Here is a 27,834-nt window from a genome sequence, read left to right on the forward strand (position 1 = left end):
CAAACTACACTTCAACAAAACTGATTTTAGAAATCAGCTATATTCATAAACATTGTTAACAAAAAAAATCATATGAAAATGTCACTTATAACATCAAATAACCATAATCACTTGACAAATTTAATGAGAATTGTGTATGACCTGATTACCAGAAGATACAACCCATTAGTCAAAGAAATTCAAGAAAATTTAAATAAATGGAGAGAGTTTCACTCTAGCCCTGTCTCAAAAATGGATGGATGGATGGATGGATGGATGGATGGATGGATGGATGGATGGATGGATGGGAGATATATTATGCTGATGGACTGGAAGACTTCTGGTCTCCCTAAAATTGGTTTGTATATTTAATACAGTCCCAATCAAAACATCAGCAGGTGTTATGTAGATTCAAAACAAACTGAATTCAAAATTTATATGGAAATTCTAAGGACCTAAAATGGTCAAAATAAGTTTGAGGTCTGGAGAGATGGTTCAGTGGCTAAGAACATTTGTTGCTCTTGCAAAGGACCAGTTTTGGTTCCCCCTCCTCCACTGCTGGCCTCCCCAGGACCAGACAGATCCAGCATAGCCAGGTTGAGGAAGTTGTGGCCCCCTCTTCCACATCTGGTCACCCCCAGGTAGTACATGCCCTCTATTCCAGAGCTGGTCTCACCGGGATAGGATAGGCCCTGGGAGCCAGTCCAGGGAAGCTGTGCCAGCACTCACATGCAGCTCACAAATGTATACAACTCTAGTTCCAAAGGCTTTGATGCTCTCTTCTGACCTCCACAGGCACCCAGCACACATGTGGTGCACAGACATATATGTAGGCAAAACATTGATATCCATAAAATAAAATATCTTAAAAGCAAGTTTGGAAAATGAAAAAACCTGAAGGATACATACTGCTACTACCATTCAAGACTTACAGTAAGGTTAAATGGCCAAGTGTATTGCCAGCACAAGGAAAGACAAGAAGAGGGGACAGAGAAAATCACTTATTTGCTGAGTTTTGCCAAAGGTGAGAAAAAATCCAGAGAAGAGACGGCAATACCTTTCTGTGAGAAGAGCGAAAAAGATTGGACATTCACACAGAAAACATGAACCTCTATGCACATCCATCCCAACTCGTACTCTGTGAACAGAAATAATATCTAAATGCATCTTAGACCTCAGGGGATGGGAGTGCAGCTCTGCATCATGTGTTTGGAATGGAGTTTGAACCTAAGTTCCACAGTTGATTAAAGGACAAATAAAGATTTCCTAGACAAAAATGAAGACACCACTAACTGAAAAAGATTGTTCATCAAAAGCTAATACTACAAGAATGGAAAAGTGAGCAACAGCCTGGGAGACAGGAAATAGCACATGAGTTTAAGAAACTCCTATGACTCAACATTCTTCTCTCTCTCTCTCTCTCTCTCTCTCTCTCTCTCTCTCTCTTCCTCCCCATACACAGGATGCAGAAGACTTGAACAGACACTTCACAAAGTGACACTCTAAATCCAGGCTGTTAACAGATGACCTTTGACTGGGTAGCTTAATGAGTTATTTTTTTTCTTCTTTCCCATGGTCTGGAGTCCAGAAACACAATGTCCAATCTAGAAGGTTCCATGACTGGTGAAGGCCCACTTTTTGGGTCATATCCATCCTCTTCTGTGCCCTCATATACTAGAAAAGAACCCTAATTCCATCATGAGGGAACCACCCATATGACCTCCCAAATGCCATACCTATTATCGCAGGATCTAGAATTTCAACATATGAATGAGGGGGGCGGGGCTCAAACATTTAGTCCATCACAGAAACCAATAAGCACATGAAGGAATAGTCATCAGGAAATGCAGATGCCCCCCAAACCAGAGTTTCTAGGTCTTTACCTCTGAGAATTCTGTCAGTGCCACAGAAGAAGAAGCATTATCAGGATCACAGTATGGTCCTCTAGTAACAGCAGGACACACTACGTGTTCCATGGCATACCCTAAAGAATATCATACGATATTCACGTGGCCAAACTCTCACAGGGTGCCTGGGTGTCAGTTGTCTTTTTTCTTTGCAGCCCAGCTTGACTGGGCTGTTGACTGTTGACTCGTGTGCACAGACGCCTACTGTGCACAGCTGAGTGAAGTCTTGAGTAAACTTAACCTGGCCCCTGACTTCACGGCTTTCTCAACTAGGTAGAGAAATGAGATCTTGCCTCATGTGGTTCCTGAAAAAGTGTTCACGGAGGGCATGTAGGGGTTTATGTAGCTCCTAAGAGACATCATCTCAAAGCAGAAAGCCAGATCTCATGGCTGGAGCATCTGAACTGGCACTCACAATGAGACCATCAGAAGCCCTTCAGAAGCCAAAAGCCTTCAGAAGTCCTTGGGATGTCTGAGGAACCCTCTTGTCTGCTTCCCGAAACATTAGGCACTTGCTGCCCTGAGGGCCTAAGGCTTGAGCTCTTTACCCAGAACTACCCATTTCCCAGAGGTACCCAGGGGCACCACACACAAGGGATTGTGAAGGATATCACACCGAGGGTCATCAATCTAGAGATATCCATTCAGACATTCACCCAGGGACACCGAGCACCAAATGACACCCACTCAGGACACACAAGGGAGTCAGCATGGGCAAGGCATCACTGGACCAGAAAGGGAACTTCCACCTCATCCACCTCACCTGGCTGCTTTTCAGTTCCCTCCTGCTGACTCATTTGTAGCTCACCGGAGAGCAGGAAGACAGCCGAGAGCCACTGCACTAGCGAGAGCCGAGCCCGCTAGACGGCAGGTGTAATTAACAGAAACTCCTGAACTTTCCAATTAGCTCAGTCTGTGAGGAGTAGGCTCTGCTCTCTAGGGGATGACAAGGGTAATTCAGAGGAATCTTTGTTCATTTTAGGGAGGTTTTTCTTGAGATTACACCATAGGAGAGCCCACTGGATACCAGCACAGACAAGACCAAAGCCTAGAAGGACCCACCTGGCTCCGAGTAACCGCTGAACCCTCTGGTCTCTATCAGTCCACGATGTATCCACTCCCAGACTGCACATATGGGGCCTTAAGGTGTGGACCATTCTTGTGAAGGGGCGGCCTCTGCCTCCCAAGGACCAGGGATCCTCAGGATGAGACACTACTCTTGTCAGCCCATAGCTAAGCTGCGCCGAGTGAAGCTAAGATTCAGTCCTGTCTCCGAGGAACAGACCCCCAGGTGAGGACGGGCAGTGCCACGTGTCATTACCCCACTTCTGACAGAAGTAGGCCTTGGACCTCCCAGGACTCCCCTCACCAGCCTGGGGTTACTGTTCCACCATAGACCATTGTCCTCCTCTACAGACATCTAAGACTGAGCTCTACCATGCGCCGAGGCCCTCGTCACCCATACAGAGTAAAATGCCCTCTCACCTGGCCAAGTAATCCAGCACTGCCAACCCGGGCTTCTGGCAAAGCCACTGGGCCAGAACCAAGAATCATCATTACTAAGAACAGGCGTGTAGAGAAGCCACTCCTGGCGCTCTCTCTGGGTACCTAGGACCATCTCCCCTCCAGCTCTGACCATGGCTGTTACCATGGAGCTCAGCTCGTAGAGCTGGTGTACTCGGAGCATGTGCCCACGTATTACCAGCCTAACTTCTTGCCTCCAGCAGCCTAAAGAGGTATATGTGTATGTGTGTTAGGGGCATCCATATCCCACATGCCTCACAAACGCCTGCAAGGAAAATGGGAGACAGAGCTCCTGAACAGAGGCTCACACAGGCTTCTCACCAGCCTCTCTTCCCCTCCCAAGCTTGGGGGAGGGACCACACTTTAGACCCAGCTGCTCTGGGACAGAGTACCTTCTGGCTCTGGTCTCAGGTCCCAGCAGACATAGCGCCTTGATGCTCCAGCCGCTTCTTAAAGATGCACTGTGTAAATACTGCTCTGGATAGCAGGATCCAGCACAGGCCCCTGCATCAGGTATCCACACATGTGAAGGTCAAGGTAGCAGAATCTGAGTTCGGGAGCCCCAGGCTAATCCTGGCCTGCAGCCCCTGGGACAACCTGCCAGCCAAGGCTCCTTGCAGACACCACTGGCCTCAGTTTCCATGCACACACGCACATACTACGAACACTCACACTCACACCACCAGGTATGCACACAAAAATCCCCACAAGAGTTCTCTTGTGGATTCATTCTCATGCGTGCACAACAAGCATGTACCTTTACACACTCACTCATACCCAGGGTGACCACAGACTCTCAGTAATAGCCCTGTTCTCTGGAACCCTTCCCCCAACAAAGCAAGCCTCGTAGTTGGCAAACAGGCCAGCAAGGAGGGGCCTGTCCCATACAGCTACTGTATAAACTCTGTGGTACACACGAGGCCAGATGCTTCTCACAGCCTCTTCAGGACCGTCTCTCTCCAGTTTGCATTTAGCCCTGGAAGTCTCTGGAGGCTGTGAGCCCTAGTCAGGCTCTGGAAGCAACACCCATCTGCCACACTCAGCCACGGCTGCAACTGCACCCCTCCCCGGCAGCCACCAAAGCAGCAAGCTTCTCACTTGCCTGCACAGCTGCTCTCAGGGATATGTGGCAACCAGTTGCAAACACAGAGGAGGCTGCTACTGGTGGCAGTGGACAGAGGCCAGATGCTGCCAACATCCCACAGTGCTGGAGGGAGCTTCTCCCTCATGGCGCTACCAAACCCCAATACCTACATTTTAGAGTTGGGCCCAACCTGGGTTGAGAGGGCTCAGGAACCCACTCAGCAGGGGAGCCTCATACCCAGCCATTTAGGGACACTCCTCCTTTAGTTCAGGACACAGGACCAACCCTTGAGCGTGTATCAGTGCTGCCACAGTACAGGACATGAGGTTCATGCCCTTTCCCTAAACCAGATCTTCAGCTCTCTTTGCTTCATAACAAGCTCCACACAGAGCTTCCTCAAGGAAAGAATTTCCAGGAAAGTGTAACTGCAGTGACTAAAACCCAACAGTCATACGCGACCTGTCAAAGGGTGCTGACCAGCTCAGACAGCTCCCAAAATGTTCAGGCAGCCACGCAGCAGGCCACTCTCCTAAACTGCCCTAGCACCGAGATTTGTCAGTTTCTCCACGCGATGAGAGAGCCTGCAGGACAAAGCACAGGACAGAAGACACACCCATAAAATGATGGGCAGGGAGCATGCACAGCAGCCAAAAGCTGATCTGTAGGCCCTGGGAGCCTGAGAGCTGGGAAGGCCCAGACCCACTTGACCCCTTGTCCCCAGGTCCTCTCTATCTGTCATAGGAATCACAGCTCAAGTCACAGAACTGCCAGGCCCTCTGGGAAGGGACGAGGACCCTGGGAACATTTACTGAGTTCTGGCTGAGTGCTATTCCTTGGGGCCTCCCATGGGAGATGCAGAAAGAAAGACATTGAGGTGACAACCTCCCACTCCAAGAAACAGCACCAGAGTCTCCCAAGCCACGTCCATTGCCCTGCAGACATCCCCAGCATTGTGAGGAGCAGTCGTTGCTCCAGGAACTAAGTCACTCAGGATACAGGAGTAAGAAACCCCAGAGGTCTGTGCCTCAGGAGCAACCTTCTTGAGAACACATGAGAGGCACTGTGGTCAACAGCACACAAAAGCATGAGCTGGTGTGGCTAAGAGGAGGGCAGGTGGAGCCATTCTCCGATATCTGGCCTGGGTTTGGCGAGGGTCCCTGCTGAGCTCTGAGACTGCCACTGTGGTTTTCCTGACTGCTAAACTCTAAGTTACTGTCAAGTCGGGGAAATTCTTTACCAATAAGAGACCTTCCAGAGCCCTACTGCCCCTCTGACCCTCTGCTTGGGACAATGTGACAGAGACAAAGCAAGCTGTGCCCCTGGCTGGAGATGGACTTGGAATGAAAGACAGAAGAAAGCTCTGGGGACTTGTCACTGAAGTGCATCCGGTCATCCTGGCTATTAGATAAACCAGAAAGCCACCAAGCAGACAGAGCAGGAAGATGAGGGTCAGTGCCCTGGGAACACTGGGAACACTCATGGGGACACAGCCAGAGCCTGGGTAAGGACAGCGCTGGGAACACATGAGGAAACAAGGCAGAGGGCCATGTTGTGCCGTATCTTCTGATTGTGGAGCCAAGAGAAAATCCTAAAGGATGGTTCAGGGACACATGGAAAAGGAGAGCCCTGAAGATAGGTCAGAGGCCTGGCCCAGCACAGGAAGAACAATAGAAGCCATTGCTTTGAGTGGTGGTAACCCAGGGAGGTGCCAGGGAAGGACTTGGCTTTGGTCATGCTGAATGTGAGGTATTTTCAAAGACACGCAGAGAATCATACGAGGTCAGAAGCCAGGCAGAGCGTGTGGGACGTGGGAGACAGGCCCCAGCTGGGGATGTAAATTTGAAGTTGCTGGCATATAGACGACATTTGAAGCCATGAGATCACTAGCACGTGAGTGGAGTGAGGAGAAGAGCAGGGTGGCCCAGCCTGATGGGGCCATGAAACCAGGGGTGGGGGTAGTCAGCCAAGAAGGCTGAGAGGGATCCTAGAGCTTCCATCACCAGCCGTTGGGGGAAAGAGAGGGGGTATCAGGAGCAAACGACTCTGCTGTGGTAAAGGTCAGTGCACCAAACAGCCTTAGTCACATGGACAGGACCTTCACAAGACAGTGAGGGGGCAGCGGACAAAAGTCCCGTCTCATACTGCTGAGAAGGTGGGGGTGCCAAGAAATGGGGACATAGCATCAAGCAAATCCTCCTTACCATGAGAAAAACAAGACACTGCTTACGCACTCAGCAATCACACATTGGAATGCCACCTGGGTGACGAGTGGTATGCTCTACTCTAGGGACACAAAAATACATGGCTCACCCTAATACACCCTCCGGAGCTCGTGTCATGGCAAGTCAACAATTAATTCAGCCTGGTCCCCAGCTAACAGTTTCGTTTTGTAGATCCAGGCATCCCCCCAACCCCCACCTCTGCCCAGAGGATGCTCCCCCAAGCTGGTACCTTGGACAGCTCTCCACCCACCAACACCACCTTCCCCCCTAATCCTTGCACCCAGGGTTCTCTCCAGAGCCACTGACAGTACCTCCCTCGGGGGTGGTGATGACTAAAAGTCCAGGGATATCTCTGACTTGCAAGGTAGAGCTGTCAGGACAGGAAGGGCACAGAGAAAGCTCTGGTCCTAGACCCAGGGACACTGCCTGGAGGTCTAGATTCTGGGTCTGCAGCTGAGAGGGGCTGTAGCTCCACAGGAGGGGGAGATGATGTGGCAGGAGGGGTCACAGAGGCACAGGGAGCACATGTGGAAGGGTTTGGGAAGTGCTGATGTGTTGGGATGGGATCTACAGAATTTGATTTTGTTTGTTTGTTTCTTGAGGCAGAGTCTCACTCTAACCCAAACAAGCCTTGATCTCACAGCCGTCATCTTGCCCTGCCTTCCTGAGGACTGGGATTACAGGCATGAGTTGACAAGCCTGACTACGGAACTTGCTCTTAACCATGCTGAACTTGGGACATCTTACAGGACACACAAAGAATGATATCAAACCAGAGGCAAGAAAGTGATTGAAAGACCACTGTGAGTGGTGGTTTGAAACCCCTCCCCCTGAGCAGTCTTCAGGGTGAAGCTGGGCAGCAGGAGCCCTGTGACCAACTCCTTTTCTGGGCAACGTGGTTACAAGATATGCCATACTGTCAGGCGTCACGGGTCTCCTGTCCCATTAGGAAAGGGTTCTATGGCGTGAACACACAAGAATGTAGCATCTATGTCATCTGGTTCCCACTCAGAGTACCACTCACAGAACATGTGGGCATGCCCATTGGTGCCTCTGAGGACAAAGACACGCACATCTTGTTGGGTCTCTGCTGGAAAATATACTTGCTGGGCTCCAGGCTCAACACTGCAGCCAGCCAGAAGCATCCTGTGGTTAAACATGGTGGATGTAAGGCTCATTGGAACATGAGAGAACGCACACCATGGAAAATGTGAGGTGCCTCAGGAAAATGGGACTAGAAAAGACAAGGGACAGGTTTGGGGCTTTTGGTAGGTGAACTCCGAGAGGGTTTGAGGTACCAAGGCCTCGACGTACTTAGCATAAGAGGTAACCTTACGATTGGCCTCTCCATAACTCTTACATGGGAGCAATGAGGCTACCTGAAGCTATGGCTGACAGAGCTGTCCCCATGTTAGCCAGTCTGAGAGACAAGCGGCAGCTCTCGCTCAGGTCAGCCCAGATGGAAGCTCATCATTTAGGCTGACACACACCATGTGTCAGGCTGTGTTCAGAAGTGGAGGTCTCATTTTGTCCCGGTCCTAGGTAGCACAGTATCACAGGGTGTCCTGTGAAGCTTTTGTGTTCTACAGAGACTAGCAGAGCCCCACTGGGAGTGTCAAGCCAGCTACCATTGGTGGTGGCTGCTGCCCATCCCATAGGGCATGCCGAAATGCAGCTTCAATAGACAGGCGGTTTTCCAAAGTGGGGCATCAGCCCACACTCCCACAAATAATATGCAGCGAGTGCAGAGAAACACGACGAGCTGAATGAACGGCACAATGGGAAAAGCGAGATCTAAAGCAGGTGACACAGCCAGGCTTGTACTTTAAAGACAACTGTCCCCAGAAGCATGGCACATACTTGGTATATAAATCTCAGCTTCTACACCATCTTTCTAAAAACAGAAGCCAGGGTTTCTTGGAGAGTTGGCTGACCCTAGGGCTGGGTCAGGAAGCGTGCAGGCTAAGCCAGGAATAATGTGTGCCAGTATGTAAGAACATTTTCAACAAGAAGCAGCCATGGTGCTGATGAGGCATGCCAACAGAGTCAGGGGAGCAACACAGACAGCAAACTAGGTACATCTGGATCAATACCTACACCATGAAACAAATGTCTGTAAGTACACAGTAATGCAAGTGAAAGAACGGTGAAATAATTGAAGAGACGAATCCTCTATGCAGAAACAGGGGTCCCCTCAAGACGGTGACAGTGAGCATCTTTGTACAAAACACTCATGGCTTACCAGCTTGTGCATGGTAAGGTGCTCCCTCCCTCCCTCCCTCCCTCCCTCCCTCCCTCCCTCCCCTTTCTTCCCCCCTTCTCTCTCTCCTCCTGCCCCCTCTCTACACTCTCCCCCCTCTCCTCCTGCCCCCTCTCTACACTCTCCCCCCTCCTGCCCCCTCTCTGCACACACACACACACACACACACACACACACACGGCCCTTACTGCAAACTGCTCCATTGCTGTCCTCTCCAAAGCCAAGACAGTGGTTCTTCCTCCCGCTCAGTTCTGAATTTTGAGCCTCCAACAGTGTGAGCTAATAAAGCTCTCTCTCCAGAACAGAAGCCTGGGTCAGGTATTTCGTTACAGTCCCAGAAAGGTGACTCACGCGGCCCCTTAGCCGTGTGATCTAATCTGTGTCCCGAGGAATGATGTGGACTGTGTGAGCTCCCGATAAGTCATGACAAATGGCGTTTGCCTCTGAGGGCTTCCTCCCCAAATACCACAGCCCCTGACTAATGCTGAAGGGAAAAAATGGAAGAACTGCTGACTGGAGGTGTGCTACAAACACGTGAGTGGCTGGGTGGTGGTGGCGCACACCTTTAATCCCAACACTTGGGAGGCAGAGGCAGGTGTATCTCTGTGAGTTCGAGGCCAGTCTGGTCTACAAAGCAAGTTCCAAGACAGCCAGGGCTATTACACAGAGAAACCCTGTCTTGAAAAACCAAAACCAAACAAACAAACATAAAACACATGAATGGCCATCAAGAACACAGGACATGAGATTCAGCGGCAACCATGCGGGCCTAAGGAGACACAGCACTAACCTCATGTGGGATCCCAGGTGGGGATCTAGAGACAGAGGGGACATTAAGAGAGGACTGAAGCAACTGAGTACAGTACAGACACTGTTCATCACAGTGTGTCCCTACTGTGTCGCTGGCTTTGACACACACTGCATTTTGTTTTGAGAAGGGTTCCACTGTGTAGCCTAGGCTGGCCTTAACCTCACAATCCTCCTGTCTCAGCCTTCCCAGTGTTGAGATTACAGGTGGGTACCGTCAAACCGGACTGCAGATATACCCACTAATGTAAGCTCCTCATGTGAAAGAAAATAGACATTGGGCATGCAGGACCTCTACCAGCTTGATAGCTTTCCCGCAAATCTAAACACGCTAAAAGAAATGTATTAGAAAAAAAAAGTTGTTAAGAAGCAATGTATGTGTTGTATAGGTTCACGTGTGGGCGGGACAGAGAGATGACAAACAAAAAATGGCTGCTACATGAGTGCCAGGATTACATAAGACCACGGGGTTCTTAAGGTTCTTATCACTTTCATTACATAAGAAAAAGCTATAAAGGGGGGAAGGTCGTCTGGCGAGTATTTGGCAGTTAAGTAGAGGATCTATATAATTTATCACCCAAATCAGGACACTGTCACAAGGGAAGGGGACACTATTAATAACCATGCTAGGTCAGCAGCCGGAAGGCAATGTCCCAGGTGACCCTAGGTACCTGATCACTGTACGGCAGCAGATCCCACAGGTCAGCTTCAATGACCCCCGGGAAGGAATGTGAGGGTCAGCAAGGAGGTCAAGTAAGGCAAAGAAGGGCAGGAGGAGGGTCTCTGGAGATGGGAAGAAGGGTATGATCAAGGAGAATGAGGTGAGGGTCTGGGCAACCCCCAATCTAGAATAGCTCTTCCTAGATTGTCCCCATCCCCGCCCTGCCTGTCAGTGCTGATACCAAGCCCAGATTCAGGGTGACAATCCTCTGCTTCCAGTGTTCTGGGTTAGGTTTGTCAGAACTCACTCACTGGAGACCCATTCAGATATGTGTGCTGTCCCTTCCAAGGTACCCCCTCATCTCAGGGCACCTAGGGTCACCCTCTCAGCAACAGTCCGAGCGTTTGTGCACTGCCCACCCGTTCCTGTTTCTCAGGCCCTCGTTGTCGGAGACACCACAGCACTGACAGAAGGGCCTAAGGGGAGCAGGGGACACAGGACCTGGAATCCCGCCACCTCTTTTAAAGCCTTCTTGCGTCTTCCTTCCTTTAATTTCATTTTCCCCCTATTTCCTCTCTGTCACCAAGGTTTATAAACCCCCTTTTCTGTCTATGGGGCAAAAAGATGACTCTAGAGATACAGAGTAACCTTAATATTCGGAGATTTGGGTGTTGGTATAGTCAGACATGCCTGCGAGATAAACATGAGGATCCGAATTCAGATCTCCAGACACACACAAAACGTAAGGCATGATGGGGCACATCTGCTACCTAGCATTTAGCAGGCAGAGACAGGTGTATCCCCAAAGCTTGCTAGTCAACCTATCCCCAGCCGGTCTAGGCAATCTATGAGCTCTGAGCTAAGGGAGAGATGCTATATCAAAAACTAAAGTGGGGAGCCTCAGAAGATACTACTCAGCACTAACCTCTGACCTCCACAGGTGCGTATGTGCCCACACAAACTCATGCACGCACTACATACACATACACAAAAACAGGAGGAAAAAGCAAAACAAAGGAACTAAAGCAAACAGGACCCACGGACATGGGCAGGTCCTATAGAGGCCACTCAGGAACTGAAACCAGAGTCTTTAAGAGGTATCCAGAAAAGTCCCTATAACCAGATGGAGACAGGGACAGGTGAGCAGTGACACCCACCTCCCACCCCTATACACACACACACACACACACACACACATATGCATGCACAAAAGTCCACAGCTCATACATACACACACAACACATGCACGCACACAAGTCCACAGCTCATACACACACACACACACGCATGCATGCACACAAGTCCACAGCTCACACACACACCCCTACCCCAAAGGCCTCGGTGCTTCAGGTGCTATGTGCAAGCTAGTTGGCAGGGGGTGGTGAGTATGCTGAGTAGCCTTGGCCAAACAGACGACACCGTGTATGGCCCAGGTCTGCACTGCCAGGAGAGTACAGAATTGGAAGGCTCTCTAAATGAAGGTCACTGTGGGTAGACATGCTGACCATGCACTTCCAGCCTGTCCCAGCTACCTCCTGCTCCTGTTCAGCTCTTGCCAACAGCCAGCCTTGACACACAGCAACCTCAGCCAACAAGCAAAAGCCAGATCTTGGCCTTGTGAAGTTCCTTTCCTGGGTCCAACTGGAACCTGGAACTGACCTTCAACCAACAGATGCAGGAAAATGGATTCTACCATCAAGCCTGCCCCTCAAGAAGCCCGCCATCTTCCACTTCGGCCCTGATATTCTACCACAGAGACTATGGGAAGTGAGCAGCCTGAGACCATGAGGACAACTGAGTTCAAATGTGACCTCAGGTTCTTGGGTGTTCCCTTCAGAAGGCCAAGCCCAATCTCCCACCCTCCTGCCTCATATACACTTAGTTCCTTGCTTCTAGAAGGATGAGGCTGAGGTGGTGTGATTTCAGAGGCTGGAAGTTCATTTGGTAGGGACTTGAGGCAGGAAGCAGATCCCACAGATCCCACAGCCCCTCCACCCTCAGAGAAGAGCATTCTGGTGGACATATCAAAATTTCGTGAGAGGCCTGAGCAGCTCTGCTGTGGAGGCCTCTTGAGGAAACTACTTCATCGTGTAGTGTTAGGATATTAGGTCTTGAGGCAGCTCATGACGTAGCAGGATATCCTACCACACTGGCAGCAGCAGAAACTCTTGGGGTCTGACTCTCAAGTGAGACGTCACCTTGATGCCTGATCCCATGAATGCTATGAATTCCCTGGCCACATAATCACAAGAAACAATGAAAATGCTTGTTAAGTCACTAGGTCTTGGAGCACCTTATCAGAAGAAGATAACCAGAGTGATCATCCCCAGAGCACCAAATGAGTCTGCCTTGAGAGACACAATGCCTGCCGGTCCTCTCAGGGGCCTTAAATGGTCTTACCAGAAGCAGTAGCTCCAAGGCTAGATATAGCAAGTGACCCTGGCACCTTTGGGAAAGGCAGAGGTACCAAGAAGCTGGAACTCAAGTCTGCCATGAGCCTTTCCTACCTTCAGGACCTCATGTCAACAACAACAACAAAATGCCACACACGCAAATGCTGGCAAGTGCCCATGACACCCATGATGAACCCAGAGAAACTCCACACGCGTGTTGTTTACTTCTTGCTGTGGTCACAAGTTAAGCCTTCTGCATCTGAAGCATAAAGAGTCATATGGTAATTCTGAAAGCCCAGAAACCTTTCCAAAGTCAACTTCTTAAATCACTGTGAAAAAATGGAATGAGCCTGTTCCTATTTTTAATAAATTGGGGGCGACACTGCCTCCCACCTACAGCATCTCCTTGGCTTCAGAACTGAAATAACAGTGAGCTGGGGTTTCACACAATCCACGCGGGCCAGAGTATAGGAGGAAACATGCTGAAGATTGCTGTGGGCTCCCAGGTCACGTTTGGGGGAACAGGGACAAGAGGAACTCCTGCCTCATAGCTGGACCCAGGCAGGTTGGCAAGTGTCTGGCCCATGCTGGACTCCCAGCCATGATGACCTCTGTAACTACTCTGGTTCTTTCAAACATCAGGTTTCAATTCAATGGGAAGTGAGCTTGTGATGGAGCAGGCAGCTTTCCCCTAGGGGCCCTGGCCACTTGCCATTATCTATTTTAGCTTTTAAATCGCAAAACTGTATCAATTACAGTTTCCCCATATTGTACTAAATTTTGATCATTATAATTCTTCAACATATGAGACAGTGGTGATTTAGTATCAACAATTTGATAGGATCTAGAATCACAAGAGAGACAAACTTCTGGGCAAGTCTGTGAAGAAGTTTCTGGATTTGGTTAACTGAGGTGGGGAAACCCACCCTGAGTATAGGTGGCACCATTCCTCAAGCTGAGGTCCTTACACAGCATAAAAGGGAGGAACCTGAGCACCAACATTCACCTCTTCCTGTTTCCTGACTGCAGGTGGCACATGCCCGGTGCTTCACACCCCTGCCATCACGCCTTCCCTGCCATGACAGGCTGTGCCCTCCAGCTGTGAGCCAGAATAAATGCTTTCTTAAGTGGCGTTTGTCAGTGTCCTGTCACAGCAATGAAAAGAGGAACCACGACAGAGTCCCTGCCTGATTCAGGTGGGAGGAAAGCACTGGCCCAACCTCTAACGCATGAGGGACAGCGGAGAAGTCCAGGCCCCTGCAACATGCCAGCAGAGCAGTCAAAGCTCAGTGGCACCAGAGTTGGTGGCACAGAAGAGAGGGAGGGGCACAGAAACACAGCTCATCACGTTTTCAGGAGCAAAGGAAAAGTCTAGTCAGGAAGGAAGAATGGCACGGGTGGAGGCCCCAGCCTTTTGGCTAAAGTGAACCACAACTGCAACTCTGAGCATCCTCCCGAGGAAGGAAACATGGCCAGGACCACAAGCCCTAGCACTCAGCATCAGGACCAGTGACGGTGTGGACAGCCCTCTCAGCAGCCACTGGTTCGGAGGTTGGTGGGAACACACATCCTTCCTGTAGGTACATCTGCAAAGCAAAGACACCATGACCAATAGGCGAGCTACCCCTCAGCAGCCGTGTCTAGAGTGGAATCCTGAGCAAATGCTAAGGCCCGACCTAGAGACCAGTTGTTGGGATGCTGAGCAAATGGACCATAGGAACATAGTGTGCCAGCCATGTTTTGGTTGGGAAAGGAGTGGTCTGAAAACCTATAAGTAAATACATTGACAAGATTCTAGTGACGGTGGGAACAGGTGACAGACAGCACAGTGAGAAGCGCCAGCTGGGAGTCGTCTGTGGCATCAGCAGCCAGCAAAGCCACTTGTAGCTCATTAGGGCCCAGGGTATGCAGGCCTTACCAGTCCCCTGTTCTCCCTCAACAACACAGCTGCTGTAGACTCACTGTATACTCAAAGTTCTTGTTATGTAAACTGTGTCCATGGGCGAGTGACATTTCCTGGGATCTGGGCTGGAGATAAACCTGTCATGTGTCTAGACCCCCCACGAACGAGAATCTGTGTCTTTGAATCCCTCCCCCAGGGGTATGTAGGCACCAAAGATGCTTTGAGAATCTATGCGAGCTATCCTATCCAATTATTTCGAAGCAACGCTCTCCCACAGCTTGGCCTCCCTCAGGCCCCCCTCAGCACTTCCATCTCATCAGCAGAGAGAAACCCTAAACAGAAATGACTTCCAATGCTGCCTGCATTGCTTCTCAACTGAAAACTGGGTGGCTAAATTTTTAAACACAAAAAACTGGCTTATTTTTAGCGTTGTAAACTGCACAACCAGATGGATAGACACACAGAGATGACATTTGTTACATAAAAATGCCTGACAGTGGGTCCCAAGTCCATACTAGAGGGGCCTCACTGGCCAGAAGAAAAGGGACCACTGGGCTCCACAGCCATCCAAGGACCCTTCTGGGCCTATGTACTGTGCCTGGAACCCAGGAACTCAAGAGCAAACATCCAGAGAAGCAGGAAGGAGCAACCAAGAGAGGAACTACTGGCCAGGACCACATGCCCTCCTTCTCAACCTGAACCCAGGTCCTACCCACACCCGGGGGCCATTCAGACATGACTACAACCAGGGAAGATCCTCATTGTCTTCAGCTAGAGGCTTCTAGACACCAAAGCCTCTCCGAGGCTGGGGAGAGAGAACCATTAACAAACCAGGCCTGAGGTACACAAGAGCCCTCCTCCCCTTTCTTACCACAAAGCTAGAGGCAGAGGACCGGGGAGACGGCTCAGTCAGTAAAGTACTTGTCAGGCAAGCATGATGAATTTGAGTCCCAGAACAAACATTTCAAAAGTCAGGTGTGATGTCACCCTTGTAATGCCAACACTGGGAAGGCAGAGACAGGAGGATCCCTGGAGCTCACTGGCCAACCAGCCTTATCTACTACTTGACAAAACAAAGAAAACAAAAGGTGGATAATGCCCAAAGAACACTACCTAAGGTTGTCCACTAGCACGCACGCGCACACACACACACACACACATACACACACACACCTCAAGGCCACAGCTGCCTTGACAAAATCTCTTAGTAAACAGAGCCAAAAAGACACTTTGAAACACAGAAAAGCTTGAGTAGGGGCCAACAGCCTGGAGCTCAGCCCCTCAGTCTCTGCTTCCTGAGCTCTGCATCAGAACAACAAAAGAGAGGCTATTGTCACTGCATAACTCGAGCCATGGGCTGCAGGTGGCATGACATACCTCTCAGGGCACCCAGCGAAAGTCACCAGAACACTACAAAGACTAGTGAGGGTCTCAGAAAGTATCCACGGTCAAGATGAATAGACTTTGGCTGGTTGGTCTGCTCCCTGATAGTTAGACAGCCTCTTTATATACTCCAGCCTGGTCTCAAACTCATGATCTTCCTGTTTCAGAGTTCTAAGAGCTGGGATTACCAGCAATGCGTGGCAGGTGAATGTTTGAACCAGTAATCCCTTCAGTCAGCATTTACCATGTGAAGCAGAACCAGTCCAAAGCCCTGCCACAGACCAACAAGGAAATGGAACCAACCCACAGGAAGACTGAAAGACTCTGAGCCTCCAGACCCCTTCAACGTGTTCAACCTAAGAAAATGTGGAACTTGGAGAACAAGGCGCTATTCTCGGTGGGCCAGAATTCTCAATACAGAAAATAAAACTGAGCCAATGAGATGACTCAGAAGGTAAAGGGATTGTCTACCAAGCCTGACAACCTGGGTTTGAACCCTAGAACCCACATGTCAGGAGAGAACCAACTCTCTCAAGTTGTCCTCTGACTTCCACATGTGTGCCACAGTATGTGTAAGACAGATGTTTGTTGTCTCTCAAACAGGGCCTCCACCCCCATCCAACCGAGCCAGCCCAGTTACCTGTTGTAACATAGCTATGGCATTCCTAGAAATTCTTCCAGGGACGATGGTGCCAAACACAGAGATGAGTATGCAAAGACATTCATGGCCATGTAGTTTATGATATTTCAAAAATGTCTTCCAGTAAGAAACCAAGCAAACAGTGTAGTCACATCTTCAGAGAGGAACACACACTGACTGCTCCTCAGAGTCACAGGAACTTAAGAAAGGAGACGCCTAGCTGGGCCATGGTAGCACACACTCTTAATCCCAGCACTCGGGAGGAAGAGACAGGTAGATTTCTGAGTTTGAGGCCAGCCTGGAATACACAGTGAGTTCTAGGACAGTCAAGGCTACACAGATAAATCCTGTCTTGATAAAGAGAGACAGAGACGACAGAGAGAGAGATAGAAGAAAGGAGATTCCTGAATCTCACTGTGAGCCAGTTCACCTCCACAAGCTGAATCTCAGCTTCTACAGGAGAGAATTTGGCATCTTTCAAGAGTGTCCACTCAGGGCTAGAGAGATGGCTCAGCAGTTAAGAGGCTGCTCTTCAAGAGGACCTGGGTTCAATTCTCAGCACCCACATGACAGTTCACAACTGTCTATAACTCCAGTGACAGGGGATCGACACCCTCACACAGACGTACATATAGGCAAGCCACTAAAAGTACATAAAATGAATAAGTTTTAAAACCAGATTTATTAAAAAAAAAAAAAGGCCCCTGAACGTGATACACAACGCAGGTGGAGAGCTGCTGAGCTGCTGATGTGAATCCAGCAGCCAATTGATGCTTTGGACCTCTTAGATGTGGGTAACATGCTGATAAATAAGAAAGCAGGTTACAATAAAATGGTGCCTAGAACGTGATCCCATTTCTGTACGAAAGGGGGGAAAAAGGTGTCTCAACACAGCTGTAGGTGTGATTGCATTCCTAGATCCCTGGAAGAAAGCCCAAGAGAAGGTGCCCAGGCGTTCACTTGGGGACCTCACTGTGCTGAACATGCACTTTGGCATCAAGCACAATTTCTTTGTCTAATGTATACTTTGTGAGGTACCTATAATTAGAAAATGGGTTTTTCAACATTTGTTTTTAAAGCAGTGTTCTCAGTGCTGGGGTCCCTGTGCTACGCTATGCTCCCTGACTTACTGCCCTAGAGAGGTACCCTCACCCATTTCCAGGGCTCTGGATGAGAGCAAGCCTTCTCAGCTATGAGGGACTCCCTACTGTTAAGGGGACACCACCCTGGGTCTAAGATGGCAAGCCTCTGCCTGCTAGGATGGACCACTGTCCCAGCAGGTCACACGAGTGGGAAGGAGCTGGGACCCCTCAGCATCACAGGAGCACAGAGGCAGTGACAGGAACGTCCTCTCCAGATGAATTTCCAGTACAAGTCAAGAGAGCGAAGGCTGTGGGGAAGGAAACGGGGCCCTTTGTTGAGGAAGAAGAGCAGGAAATTCTTCTGCACTTGCCCCAAATACCTGCTAGGGAGGAACAGCACACTGGGGTTCGGGGAGGATTCATAGACGTAGAGACCATTTGAGATCCTACTTGGCACAACTATACTCTTTCAGTTGCAATTTACCTGCTACTTTGTTAAATTGCCCTCCTATTTTCCTTCTTTTTTTCCCCTTTGCTGAGCAAATTTGATATATTAATTAGGTGTTTTAATCTAAAAAAAAATTCATCAGAAGGTCTCACATTGCCATGGCAACTGTACAGTTCCAGTACATGCAAGTCACCAGCACAGCACGGCCCGCCTCTCAGGCCCCACTACAACAGGAAAAGGGGGTGACTTATGTACAGGAGTCCAGGCCCCACTCCTCTCTGAAGGCTGCTCTTGGTGTCGGCTGTACCCTTATGTTAATAAATCCTACCTAACACCTTCGCGGGCAGTTCGGATGGAAGGAGCACCATATCATGACTCTCTTTTTGTCCTGCTAACGACACAGACAAGTGGTCGTCACCCACCCAGAGAGCATTCTCAGCCACCAGGCCCAGTACCCAACTTGGTCTCTCAAACCCACCAAAACCCAGTTAAGTTCTAGGGGTAAATCAGTCCAGGGCCACACACCCGAGGATGAGTGCCACCAGTGACACATTTATACAAAATAAGGCCTCATCAGTGCATCATCCCTCGGAAGCCTAGAACAGTCACCGCCTCTGCCATCCTACCATAAGCAAGTAAGAGGTTAGGTTCCCAAGTCACAGTGAGCACCACAATTGACCTTGCTGCCGTGCCCCTCTGGTAAGACCTTGAGTTCTGAGACAGAGCGCCGTGAAGAAGAAAGAGTGGACTTGGACCGCCAACCGCAGCCCCTGGACTACATCAATTTCTGTTTCCAACCCCGCTGCCTTGGAGACATGACGCACAGACATGGAAGGGTAGCCAGCCCTTGGCTGGCACCAGCAAGTACTGAAATCAAATGTGTTTTCCAGACCACTCATTCTGTAGCCAGAAACCAGATGCAAGTCCATTTACTGGTCTGCTTCTTCCAGTTGGGCGTTTTTGCTTGCTTGCTTGTTTGTTTTTAACTCTGAATACTGATGTTGAGAATGAAGGCATAGCATGTGAGTTGTGCATCCCCAAGTTCAGAGCACAGTGACCTGCCACCTCAGAACACACTGTGCCTGATGCAGGCAGACTTGAACACCCCTCCCCCGCTGACCATACTCAGCAGAGGCCTGGAACTCCCTGGCCTGACCCCATGCCTCCCATTTCCGAAAGGAATACCGGCATGTCGCCCCACATGCTCTCCAACACAGGCTTGGGTTCTGATTATTGTAATTTCCTAAATGCTTTAATTATTTATTGGAAATAAGTAGCTTGGGCTCCTGTGCTGAGCTGTGTTCTAAAATTATAAAAAAAATCCATCATATCTCTGTAGGCTGCCTACAAATGAAAATGCATATTTCAACTATTTTAAGAAAATGTCAAAAAAACATCAAATGTGTCATTATTGTACCATTTAAAATTATCCTTATGGCATCTGTAGGGGAAAAAGCTTTATGCTTCATGTGAATCCATCACGGCTCCCCCAAAGCCACATCGAGCAGGAGCTGAGGGAAAGGTCCCTGCACCCAGCATGGCCCCAGCTGTTGTGCTTGCACAACCAGCTGTCCGGCACCTCTCATCCAGGACTTCTGACCAGTGGCTGACCACCTTGCCCTGCTACTCAAGAGACACAGGTTCTCCAGGTCAACAGCTATCCTTTGCAGGTGGATTTCACAGTATCACCGAACCAGAGTTCCCCGAGGGCGGGTCTTTGCACAAAGGCGAAGATTGAGTGTGCAGCACAATCTAATGTATGTTCTGGGCTTGCAGGGTGCACCGCAAACTGAAGGGCCCAGGCCCCCGTGCCACCTGTAGGGCAGCCACCTCACTTCATAAACTGCACACCAAGAGAGCACCTCCTAAAATTAAAAGTAACCACGCTGCCTGCACACCACCCATAAAGGAAACCGAAAACATGCGGTGCACGTTAGCGGGTGGTGTTGCGCCTAAGCCTGGAGCCTCCACATCACCTACTCTCACTTCGCAGGACGGCCCAGACCCTGCCCTGCCCGCTGCACTGTCACTGGAAACAGGACGCGCATGGGGACTTCGGTGGTGGGCTAATAGTTTCTCTAGAAACTCAAACGCCTCAAGAAGCAGTCCCACCCAGGTGGCGACTGTGTCCCAACAGAAAGAAATGACACCTCTGCGTCCGCCCTGCGACAGTACGCAAGGTCTCCATGGGCCCGGGTACCCGGTTGTCCCCGGGAGTCCCCAGTGGGCGGATTCACTCACCGTCCTCCTTGTCGTCAAACACCGGCCTCCGCGTGCTGGCTGCCGATATGGACGACATAGACATCCTCTTCTTCCACTTGCTCCACTGAAACAGGGGGCGCGGCTGCGCGCGGGCATCACCAGCGTCCCGGCCCCGAGGCTGGCTGGCTGCGGGCTGCTGCAGGGCGGGGGGCGCATCGGAGCCCGCGGGGCGAGCGCGACCAGGAGGAGGCGAGCTCGGGGGCGCCGCGGCGCTGCTGCCCCTGCGCTCGGCGCCGCTCCTCATCGCCAGGCCTGGGTATGCGCAGCGGCCACAGCCCGGAACATGGCCTGCCGCCCGGCCCGGCAAGAGCAGCAGCGCTAAAGGCCGGCAGCACCGGCAATGCACCTAGTATCAGCTCTGGCTCGCCGGGGCAGCCGACCAGCCCGTGGTTGCGAGCGGCGGGGCGGGGCCGGAGAGATGGACTCGGGGTGGAGTCCGGAACCTGGGCGGGGCCAGGCGGGGCCAGGGCGGGGCTGGTATTAGATTCTGAACAACGCACTCAGCATGGGTTACCCACAGAGAAGGGTCTGGTTCGCATGGGCTCGAAAACCCTTGCACCGAAAAGGCCGCAGGGCTAAAAGACAGATGCCAATCTCCTTCCTTCTACCCTGAAACGCCCGAAAGGCCAGGGAGAGGGACTCTGTGCTTTACTGGGTGGCAGAGACCTTTGAGGGCCCTGTAGGAATGCTATGACTGGCGAGCAATCGGGAACCCCCTGGGCCTAACAACCTCCACTGACTTCGTAGTAAAAGTCGCTTGTAGATTTCTGCCACTCGATCCTTAGAAACCTCAAACATAAGGCCACGGCTTGTGCTGTGCATGTAATTGGGGTCGCAGGAAGTGGCTGTGCTGCCCTGCGGTGGCAGTGTGGTGCTATCCCGCTCTGAGGCCACAGGAGGCGCGGGATACTTGGGGGTGGGGGAGAGCAGGGCGGGGTCTAACAGGCAGGCTCCGCCCAACGCGAACACCCGAACCCTGCTTACAAGAGCGCGAAGACACACAGACGTGTGTGTCCTGAAACCTAGTTTTGCTGTACCCTAGTCTAGCTTCTCTGACCTCTCCTAGTATATGGCTCATTGGACACCCAATAGAGTCCACTAATGCAGGTTTGCACCAAAGTCGTGGCGAGGAGCGCAAGTGGTCCAGCGTCCTGCGTTCACGCCAAGATTCCACTAGGTCTTAGATGGACCTTGGGAAGCCTGGAGCAGAGTTAGCCTGTCATTGCTCCTTCACAAGGTCGGGGTGCTTGGCTTCCAGCGTCTAAGTCCTGGTCACTGGGAACCCTTTTTTTGGTTACTCAGTGGTCTAACTTGGGAAAGCCTCTGCCTACTTCAGTCTTGTCCTAAAGCCTTATCACAAAGACAACCTTTCTTTCCACCACCTGGAAGTCCTGGAGTGGCTTTCCTTCTGCCCCATGTGGATTATAGGTGACCACAAGGTGCCTCCCTCACCACAATTTCTACAGCACCCTTCCTTCAGCCACCACAGGTTCTTCTCTTAGAAATTCAGTGCAAGGCCTCATAGCCCACTTGGCTGTAAAAACCTAAGTACAGGTGTCCCGAGTCTTTTCTGGGCCAACACTTTTAGGAGCTAGAACCCCACTGGTTTACAACTCCCCTCCACCTTCCTACCCCCTGCTAAAAAGAAGACTTTTTCCCCCTTGGCCAAGACAATGAATGACACAGGACAAGCACAAGATAAGCATCAACTGTTTAGAGGTTTGGGGGAGGGGAACAGGATTTGCTGTGTAGCATAGCTGAAGGTCAGCCTGACCATCTACCACAGGTCTCCCTGGAGTTGCAAGGCAAACTCTCCAGGGCAGAGACGGTGGGAGAAGTCCTGGCAGATGTTTACAGTTCTCAATTTCTGCACTTAGTGCCGTTACTGCCACTTAGGCCTACAGACTCCTGCTGCATGGCCTGCTCAGAGGAGGTCCTCAGACTTCATTGTGTGGGAGAGAGTAGAGACCAACCAACCCTGCCTGTGCAATAGAATTCCCCATGGGCCTTGTCCCAAATCGTGGCAGCCTTTCCCTCCCAGACCTCCAAAAATGACAGGAAAGAAAAGACATCCACACTTATGTCCTCCCGCCACCAAGAGGCAGAGGGAACAGAAGGAAGAAGAGATTTTCACAGACAAAATCCTAATGAGAGAGGGGCTGGGTAGACAGCTCAGTCGGTGTAAGCGCTTGTCTACCACATAAGCCTGAGTTCCGTTCCCAGCCAGGCAGCACGAGCCTGTAGTTCTAGCATGGGAAGGCAAAGACAGGAGGATCTCTGGGACTCGCTTGCCAACCCGTCTAGCTGAATTGAGTGGGTTTAGTGAAAGACCTTGTCTCAATAAGTAGAGAGTGAATTAGGAGCGGTGGTGTTGATGTCTCGACGGTCCAAGTATGATGATTAATTCTTAAGGCACCTAAGAGGCTAAAGCACACTTCCGCATGTGTCCTTGAAGGTGTTTCCAGAGAGGACTGATGTGTGGGACAACTGAAGGGGAAAGGACCACCCTGGATGGGGGCCACACCAACCCATAGGGCAGAGTCTAGGTGGGATGAAGGAGGAGGAGGCCCACCAGCATGGACGGCTGTCTCTAGCCCTGTTCACAAGATGAGCAGCTCCGTCTGCCTCTCCCCTGCTCTACTCCATTCTGCTGCTGTGATGAGACACTCTAACCAAAAGTGAAATAGGGGAGAAGGGTTTATTCCAGTTTACAGGTCACAGCCCATCATCCAGGGAATTTGGAAGCAGAAACCATAGAAGGAGGCTCCTTCCCGGCTCACTCACAGACCCATGCTTACCTGGCTTTCTAATACAGCCCAGGCCCACCTGTGGAGGCAGGGTGTTGCCCACAGTGGGCTGGGCGCTACATAATCAATTAATAATGAAGACAGTTCTCTACAGATGTGCCCTCATGCCAATCTGATGCAGGAAATCCCCGAACCCGGTTTCCCTTCTCCAACGACTCTAGACTGTCAAGTTGAGACGGTTTTCCTTCTCCGATCACTCTGGACCCGTCAAGTTAGGAGTCAAAGCTAACTAGAACCCTCAGGTAATTTGTCACAGTGATAGAATATCTGACTAAAAGTGGGGTGACCCAGACGTCCAGTCATAGCTAGGAGTCCTGAGGTACGTAGGTCAGACAGTAAGAAGCAGGCTAACGAAGGACTTATATCATAGCCAGGCAGCAACTGCTATACCGAGATGCATGCTGCACCTAGCTCCCCACCAAGGAGGCTGGAGTTGGAGCCAGCCCATGATTAAAAGGGGAGCTAGGCCAGTAGGAGGTTCCCAAGCTCCCTAATATTTTCAAGAGTCTGGACATAAATGCCAAGTCCTAAATTGCACCTGAGAATTTTCAGCTCAGAAGTCTCGAATCTCCTCATCTAAATCAGGCACATAGCCCCTCCCCTCCATCCACACACATTTTCTCTCTCAGCAGCTTCAGCTATCCTGGGGAAATTGCTGTCCAAAACGCTTAGCTACGGGGGCTGAGAAGAAAGTTCAGTCAGTACAAGCATATGGACCCAGGCTAGGTCCCCCGGAACTCTTGTCAAGAGCTAGGTAGGTTGGTGCACACGAGCAATCCCAGCACTGAGGAGGTAGGGGTAGGCCAGGGCTGAGCTAGCCTAGCTAAACCATCTTTTTCACTTAGTGCCCCCTCTCCATTATTAGAGCCACTATAGTGACATCTGGCACTCACAGTTAAGTAACCCTTACTTTACTTCACACTGGACCCAAAGAGTCAAGGTTTCAATGCGGATTTAGACATACGCCCAAGAGAAGGTATTAAGCCCCTCCTGTAAGTAAAGAGGGAATGCGTTCCACTTAGGAAGGAAATAGAGAATCCTGTATTGAGACTGCTAAGATTGGTGGTAAGAATAAATCTTGCCTGTGAAATTTTGAAGAAATATGTGCTGGTTTTGCTGTCTCACCAAACTGCTAAACTCACACCACAGTGTGTGACAAATGCCTTGCCAAGATGGGAAAGCCAGTGTGTGAGCGTGTGTGTGTGTGTGTGGTGTGTGTGTGTGTGTGTGCCCGTCCCTCTCTTTAAAGCTCTTCTGGAGGTCTTGGATATATACTCAAAACCGCTCTCCACCTGGGGTCCCAGCAGCTAGAAAACAAGTTATCTCCTTCCACCCTGCAAGAGCAGGATGGTTAAGATGCAGGCACTACCATCCCAAGGGAAGAAATAAGGGGTGAAGGAACCAGCAGGCCCAAGTAAAATAAAACATAGTAGGAAAGACACAGGTCTCACAAGACAGACTCCTCTGCACCTTCATGCTCCGTTCCCAAAGCCTGGGGAGACCCCCTGCAGCCCCTGATGGCCCAGGGGGCATTTCCCTCTGTCTTGAAGTATAGCACACATTTGCAGTGAAATAATCAGAGCCCATTTTCTGCTCGCAGAATCATGGAAGGCCAGCAGCTTTCCCACACTCTGTCCTGAGTCTGTCCATTCCAGCCCAAGCTGAGGGCATTCCTGCTGACAGAACAGTCTTTAAGGCTTGTGAATCTCCTAGTTATCTAGAAGAGCACTCTGGAGCCCATCCTGACCCCGCCCCATCTTAGCTCCTCACTCGGTGTTATCACTTCGTCCACCATTTAGGATTTATTTTCCCCACAGTGAATTTCCTAACTTAACGACTTTTGGGACCTGGATAGTCAGGAAGCTCCCAAATAATTAAGTGTTAACCTGTTGTCACTTGACAGAGCTTGTCTGTCTTCCCTTTCTTCCTCCGCCTTTACAATGGGCAGCGAGGCACCAGCCCAATACCTCTAATGCTCTGTTAGAAAAATCTCACCAAGGTTCTCACTCCACGTGATGCTTTTCACCCTGCAGAAGAACACTTTCCCTCTGGGTGCCTGCTGCATCACCATGGGGAAGCATCTCCTCCCATTTCTAGGAATGTGTCTATATGGTACTTTTCGCCCAGCAGCAGAACACTGTTCCCTCCCCGTGTCTGCTGCATCACCATGGGGAAGCATCTCCTCCCGTTTCTAGGGACATGCTTTCTCCTGTCCCCTCAAACCCAAGCATCTTCTTAGGCAATATCTCTAACCATCGTTCTCAACATCGAATGAGCCCCATCCAGATTATCAGGGATCATTATCTGTTGTGGAATATCATTGTAACTGGGCAGAGATGTGCTACACTTGTTTATGCTGCGGGATATGACTTTAACTGTGTAAAGGTGTGTTACGTTTGTTTATGCTGTATTTGTTTAATGAGGTAAGGATACGTGTTTAACTATGTAAAGATGTGTTACATTTGTTTTACCTTGCCTGTCGGGAGCCGCCAACTTGTTCACACTTTCCTTAAAAGGGTAGTGAGGATTGAGGGAAAAAATAGACAAGAGACAAGATAGAGCCCGGGGGAAGGGGAGCTTCCAGTGAACACTGTAGCAGCCTCAAGTTGATTACTCATGGTCCTTATACACCCCGATCAAAAGGGGAGGGCAAAATGCTTCCTTCCCATGATACAAGAGACAAACGAGTCTAATTACCTCCTCACATCTCAGAACACCTAGTGACCATGCCCTAAATCAAATACCCTGTTGTTTGGTCTTTGAGGAGTGAGAATAGGTTTGAACTCTGACATTTAGTCAAGATGGAACAAATTCAAAACTGTGGGCTCCTGCACTTGCCTGTCTAAGGCACTTGATTGGCCTAATAAAGAGCTGAATAGCCAATAGCTAGGCAGAAAATGGATAATCTGGGTGGTTGGCAGAGAGAATAAATGGGAGGAGAAATCTAGACTCAAGAGAGAAGAGAGGAGAAAATAAGGAAGATCACACCCGGGACAAGAAGCCAGGCAGCGGCCAGACAGACAGACACAGTGAAACTAAGATAAGGAAGGAAAACAGGAAGGAAGAGAGTCTCATACTTGTTGGCAGGGGTTTCTGTCCTGCCCTGTCCTGCAGTTGTTTAGTCCAAAGAAATACACAGAGGTCTACATTAATTATAAACTGGTTGGCCTATTGGCCCAGGCTTCTTATTAACTCTTACATCTTATATTAGCCCATAATTCTTGTCTGTGTTAGCCATGTGGCTTGGTACCTTTATCAGTAAAGCATTCTCATCGTGCTTGCTCTGTGTCTGCCTTCCTCTGTGTCCACTGCAGACTGACCTTTTCTCTTTTTAGAATTCTCCTGTTCCCATTGCTCTTCCTATACTTCCTGTCTGGCTACCAGCCAATCAGTGTTTTATTAAAAATAATACAGTGACAGGATAAAAGACCACTGTCTCACAGCACATACTGACCTCCACTCTACTCTGCAGCTCAGGATAACCTTGAACTCCTGTTCCTCCCACCTCCATCTCCCAATCGGTGCTAGAATTACAGGCATGCACCATCGCCCCTGGTTTTAAGATGACGTTTTCTCAGGATTAGTAGCACAACCCACATGTGTAAAAGAAGCAGTGTAATTAAACTGGGTGTGGTGGCACACCCCTGTAATTCTACCAGCACTGTCAAAGCGGAGGCATGGGGGTTCAAGACCACTCTGGTTATATGACAAGACGAACGTTAACTGCTGTTGGGCCTAGCAACCTGAGTTCAGTCCCCTGGATCCACAGAGTGAAAGAAGAGAACCAAAGCCCGCGGCTGACCTCTGACCTCCACTTACCCTAGGGCATGGATATGCAAGCATGTGAGCACTCACACCCGCAGAATAGATAAATTAATGTAATGATATTTTTTTTAAAAGAAGACTTTCTCAAAGAAAGAAAAGGGGAAAAACAGAAACCAAACAAGGCATGTAATTAAAAATTTCCCCACAAAGAAAATGAAGTTGCGGAGGCAATGAATACCCACACGAGAATAATAAATAAACCCTTACACAAATAATAATTCAAAGTGAAGAAGAAGCCAAAATAAGCCTCACGCTTAGAAAACTAGAAGAAAGTTGTGATTTGGGGGTAGACAGAAGGTAAACAGATATGAAACAAAAAGCATGATCCATAAAAAAAAAAACCATAAACTGATTCTGATTAACACCAAAAATGTTGGCGCTGCAGGGAGTACCACAAAGAGAATAAAAAGACAGATTGGGCCAAAGGCAGTGGGTGGGGCCGATAGCAATTCCTATTTCTAGAACCAGACTTGTACCCACGGCACATGAAAGACTCTCACACCCAACTGCAAGAAAACAGCTCAGGCACGCAGTGGAGAGACTTAAATAGACGCTAAGCCAAAGAAGTCACATAAACAGCTAACACACCCATGAGAATGTGACCCACCGCACAAATCACTAGGCAAGGAAAATCTAAACCACAACAA

At 49.9% G+C, this 27,834-nt stretch overlaps 1 protein-coding gene across 1 annotated transcript in view; it reads right to left on the reverse strand.

Moving 5' to 3' along the window:
* Stk32c (serine/threonine kinase 32C) overlaps positions 1-20,943 on the reverse strand; it is an 84,999-nt gene extending 64,056 nt beyond the window's left edge. Inside the window, exon 1 of the mRNA XM_075972655.1 lies at positions 20,535-20,943. Within this exon, the coding sequence (XP_075828770.1) occupies positions 20,535-20,799 (265 nt within the window). The 5' untranslated portion in view covers positions 20,800-20,943. The remainder of the gene's footprint in view (positions 1-20,534) is intronic.
* Between the last annotated feature and the right edge of the window lie 6,891 nt (positions 20,944-27,834).

Source organism: Microtus pennsylvanicus, chromosome 5 (genome assembly GCF_037038515.1).
Source record: "Microtus pennsylvanicus isolate mMicPen1 chromosome 5, mMicPen1.hap1, whole genome shotgun sequence".
NCBI lineage: Eukaryota > Metazoa > Chordata > Mammalia > Rodentia > Cricetidae > Microtus > Microtus pennsylvanicus.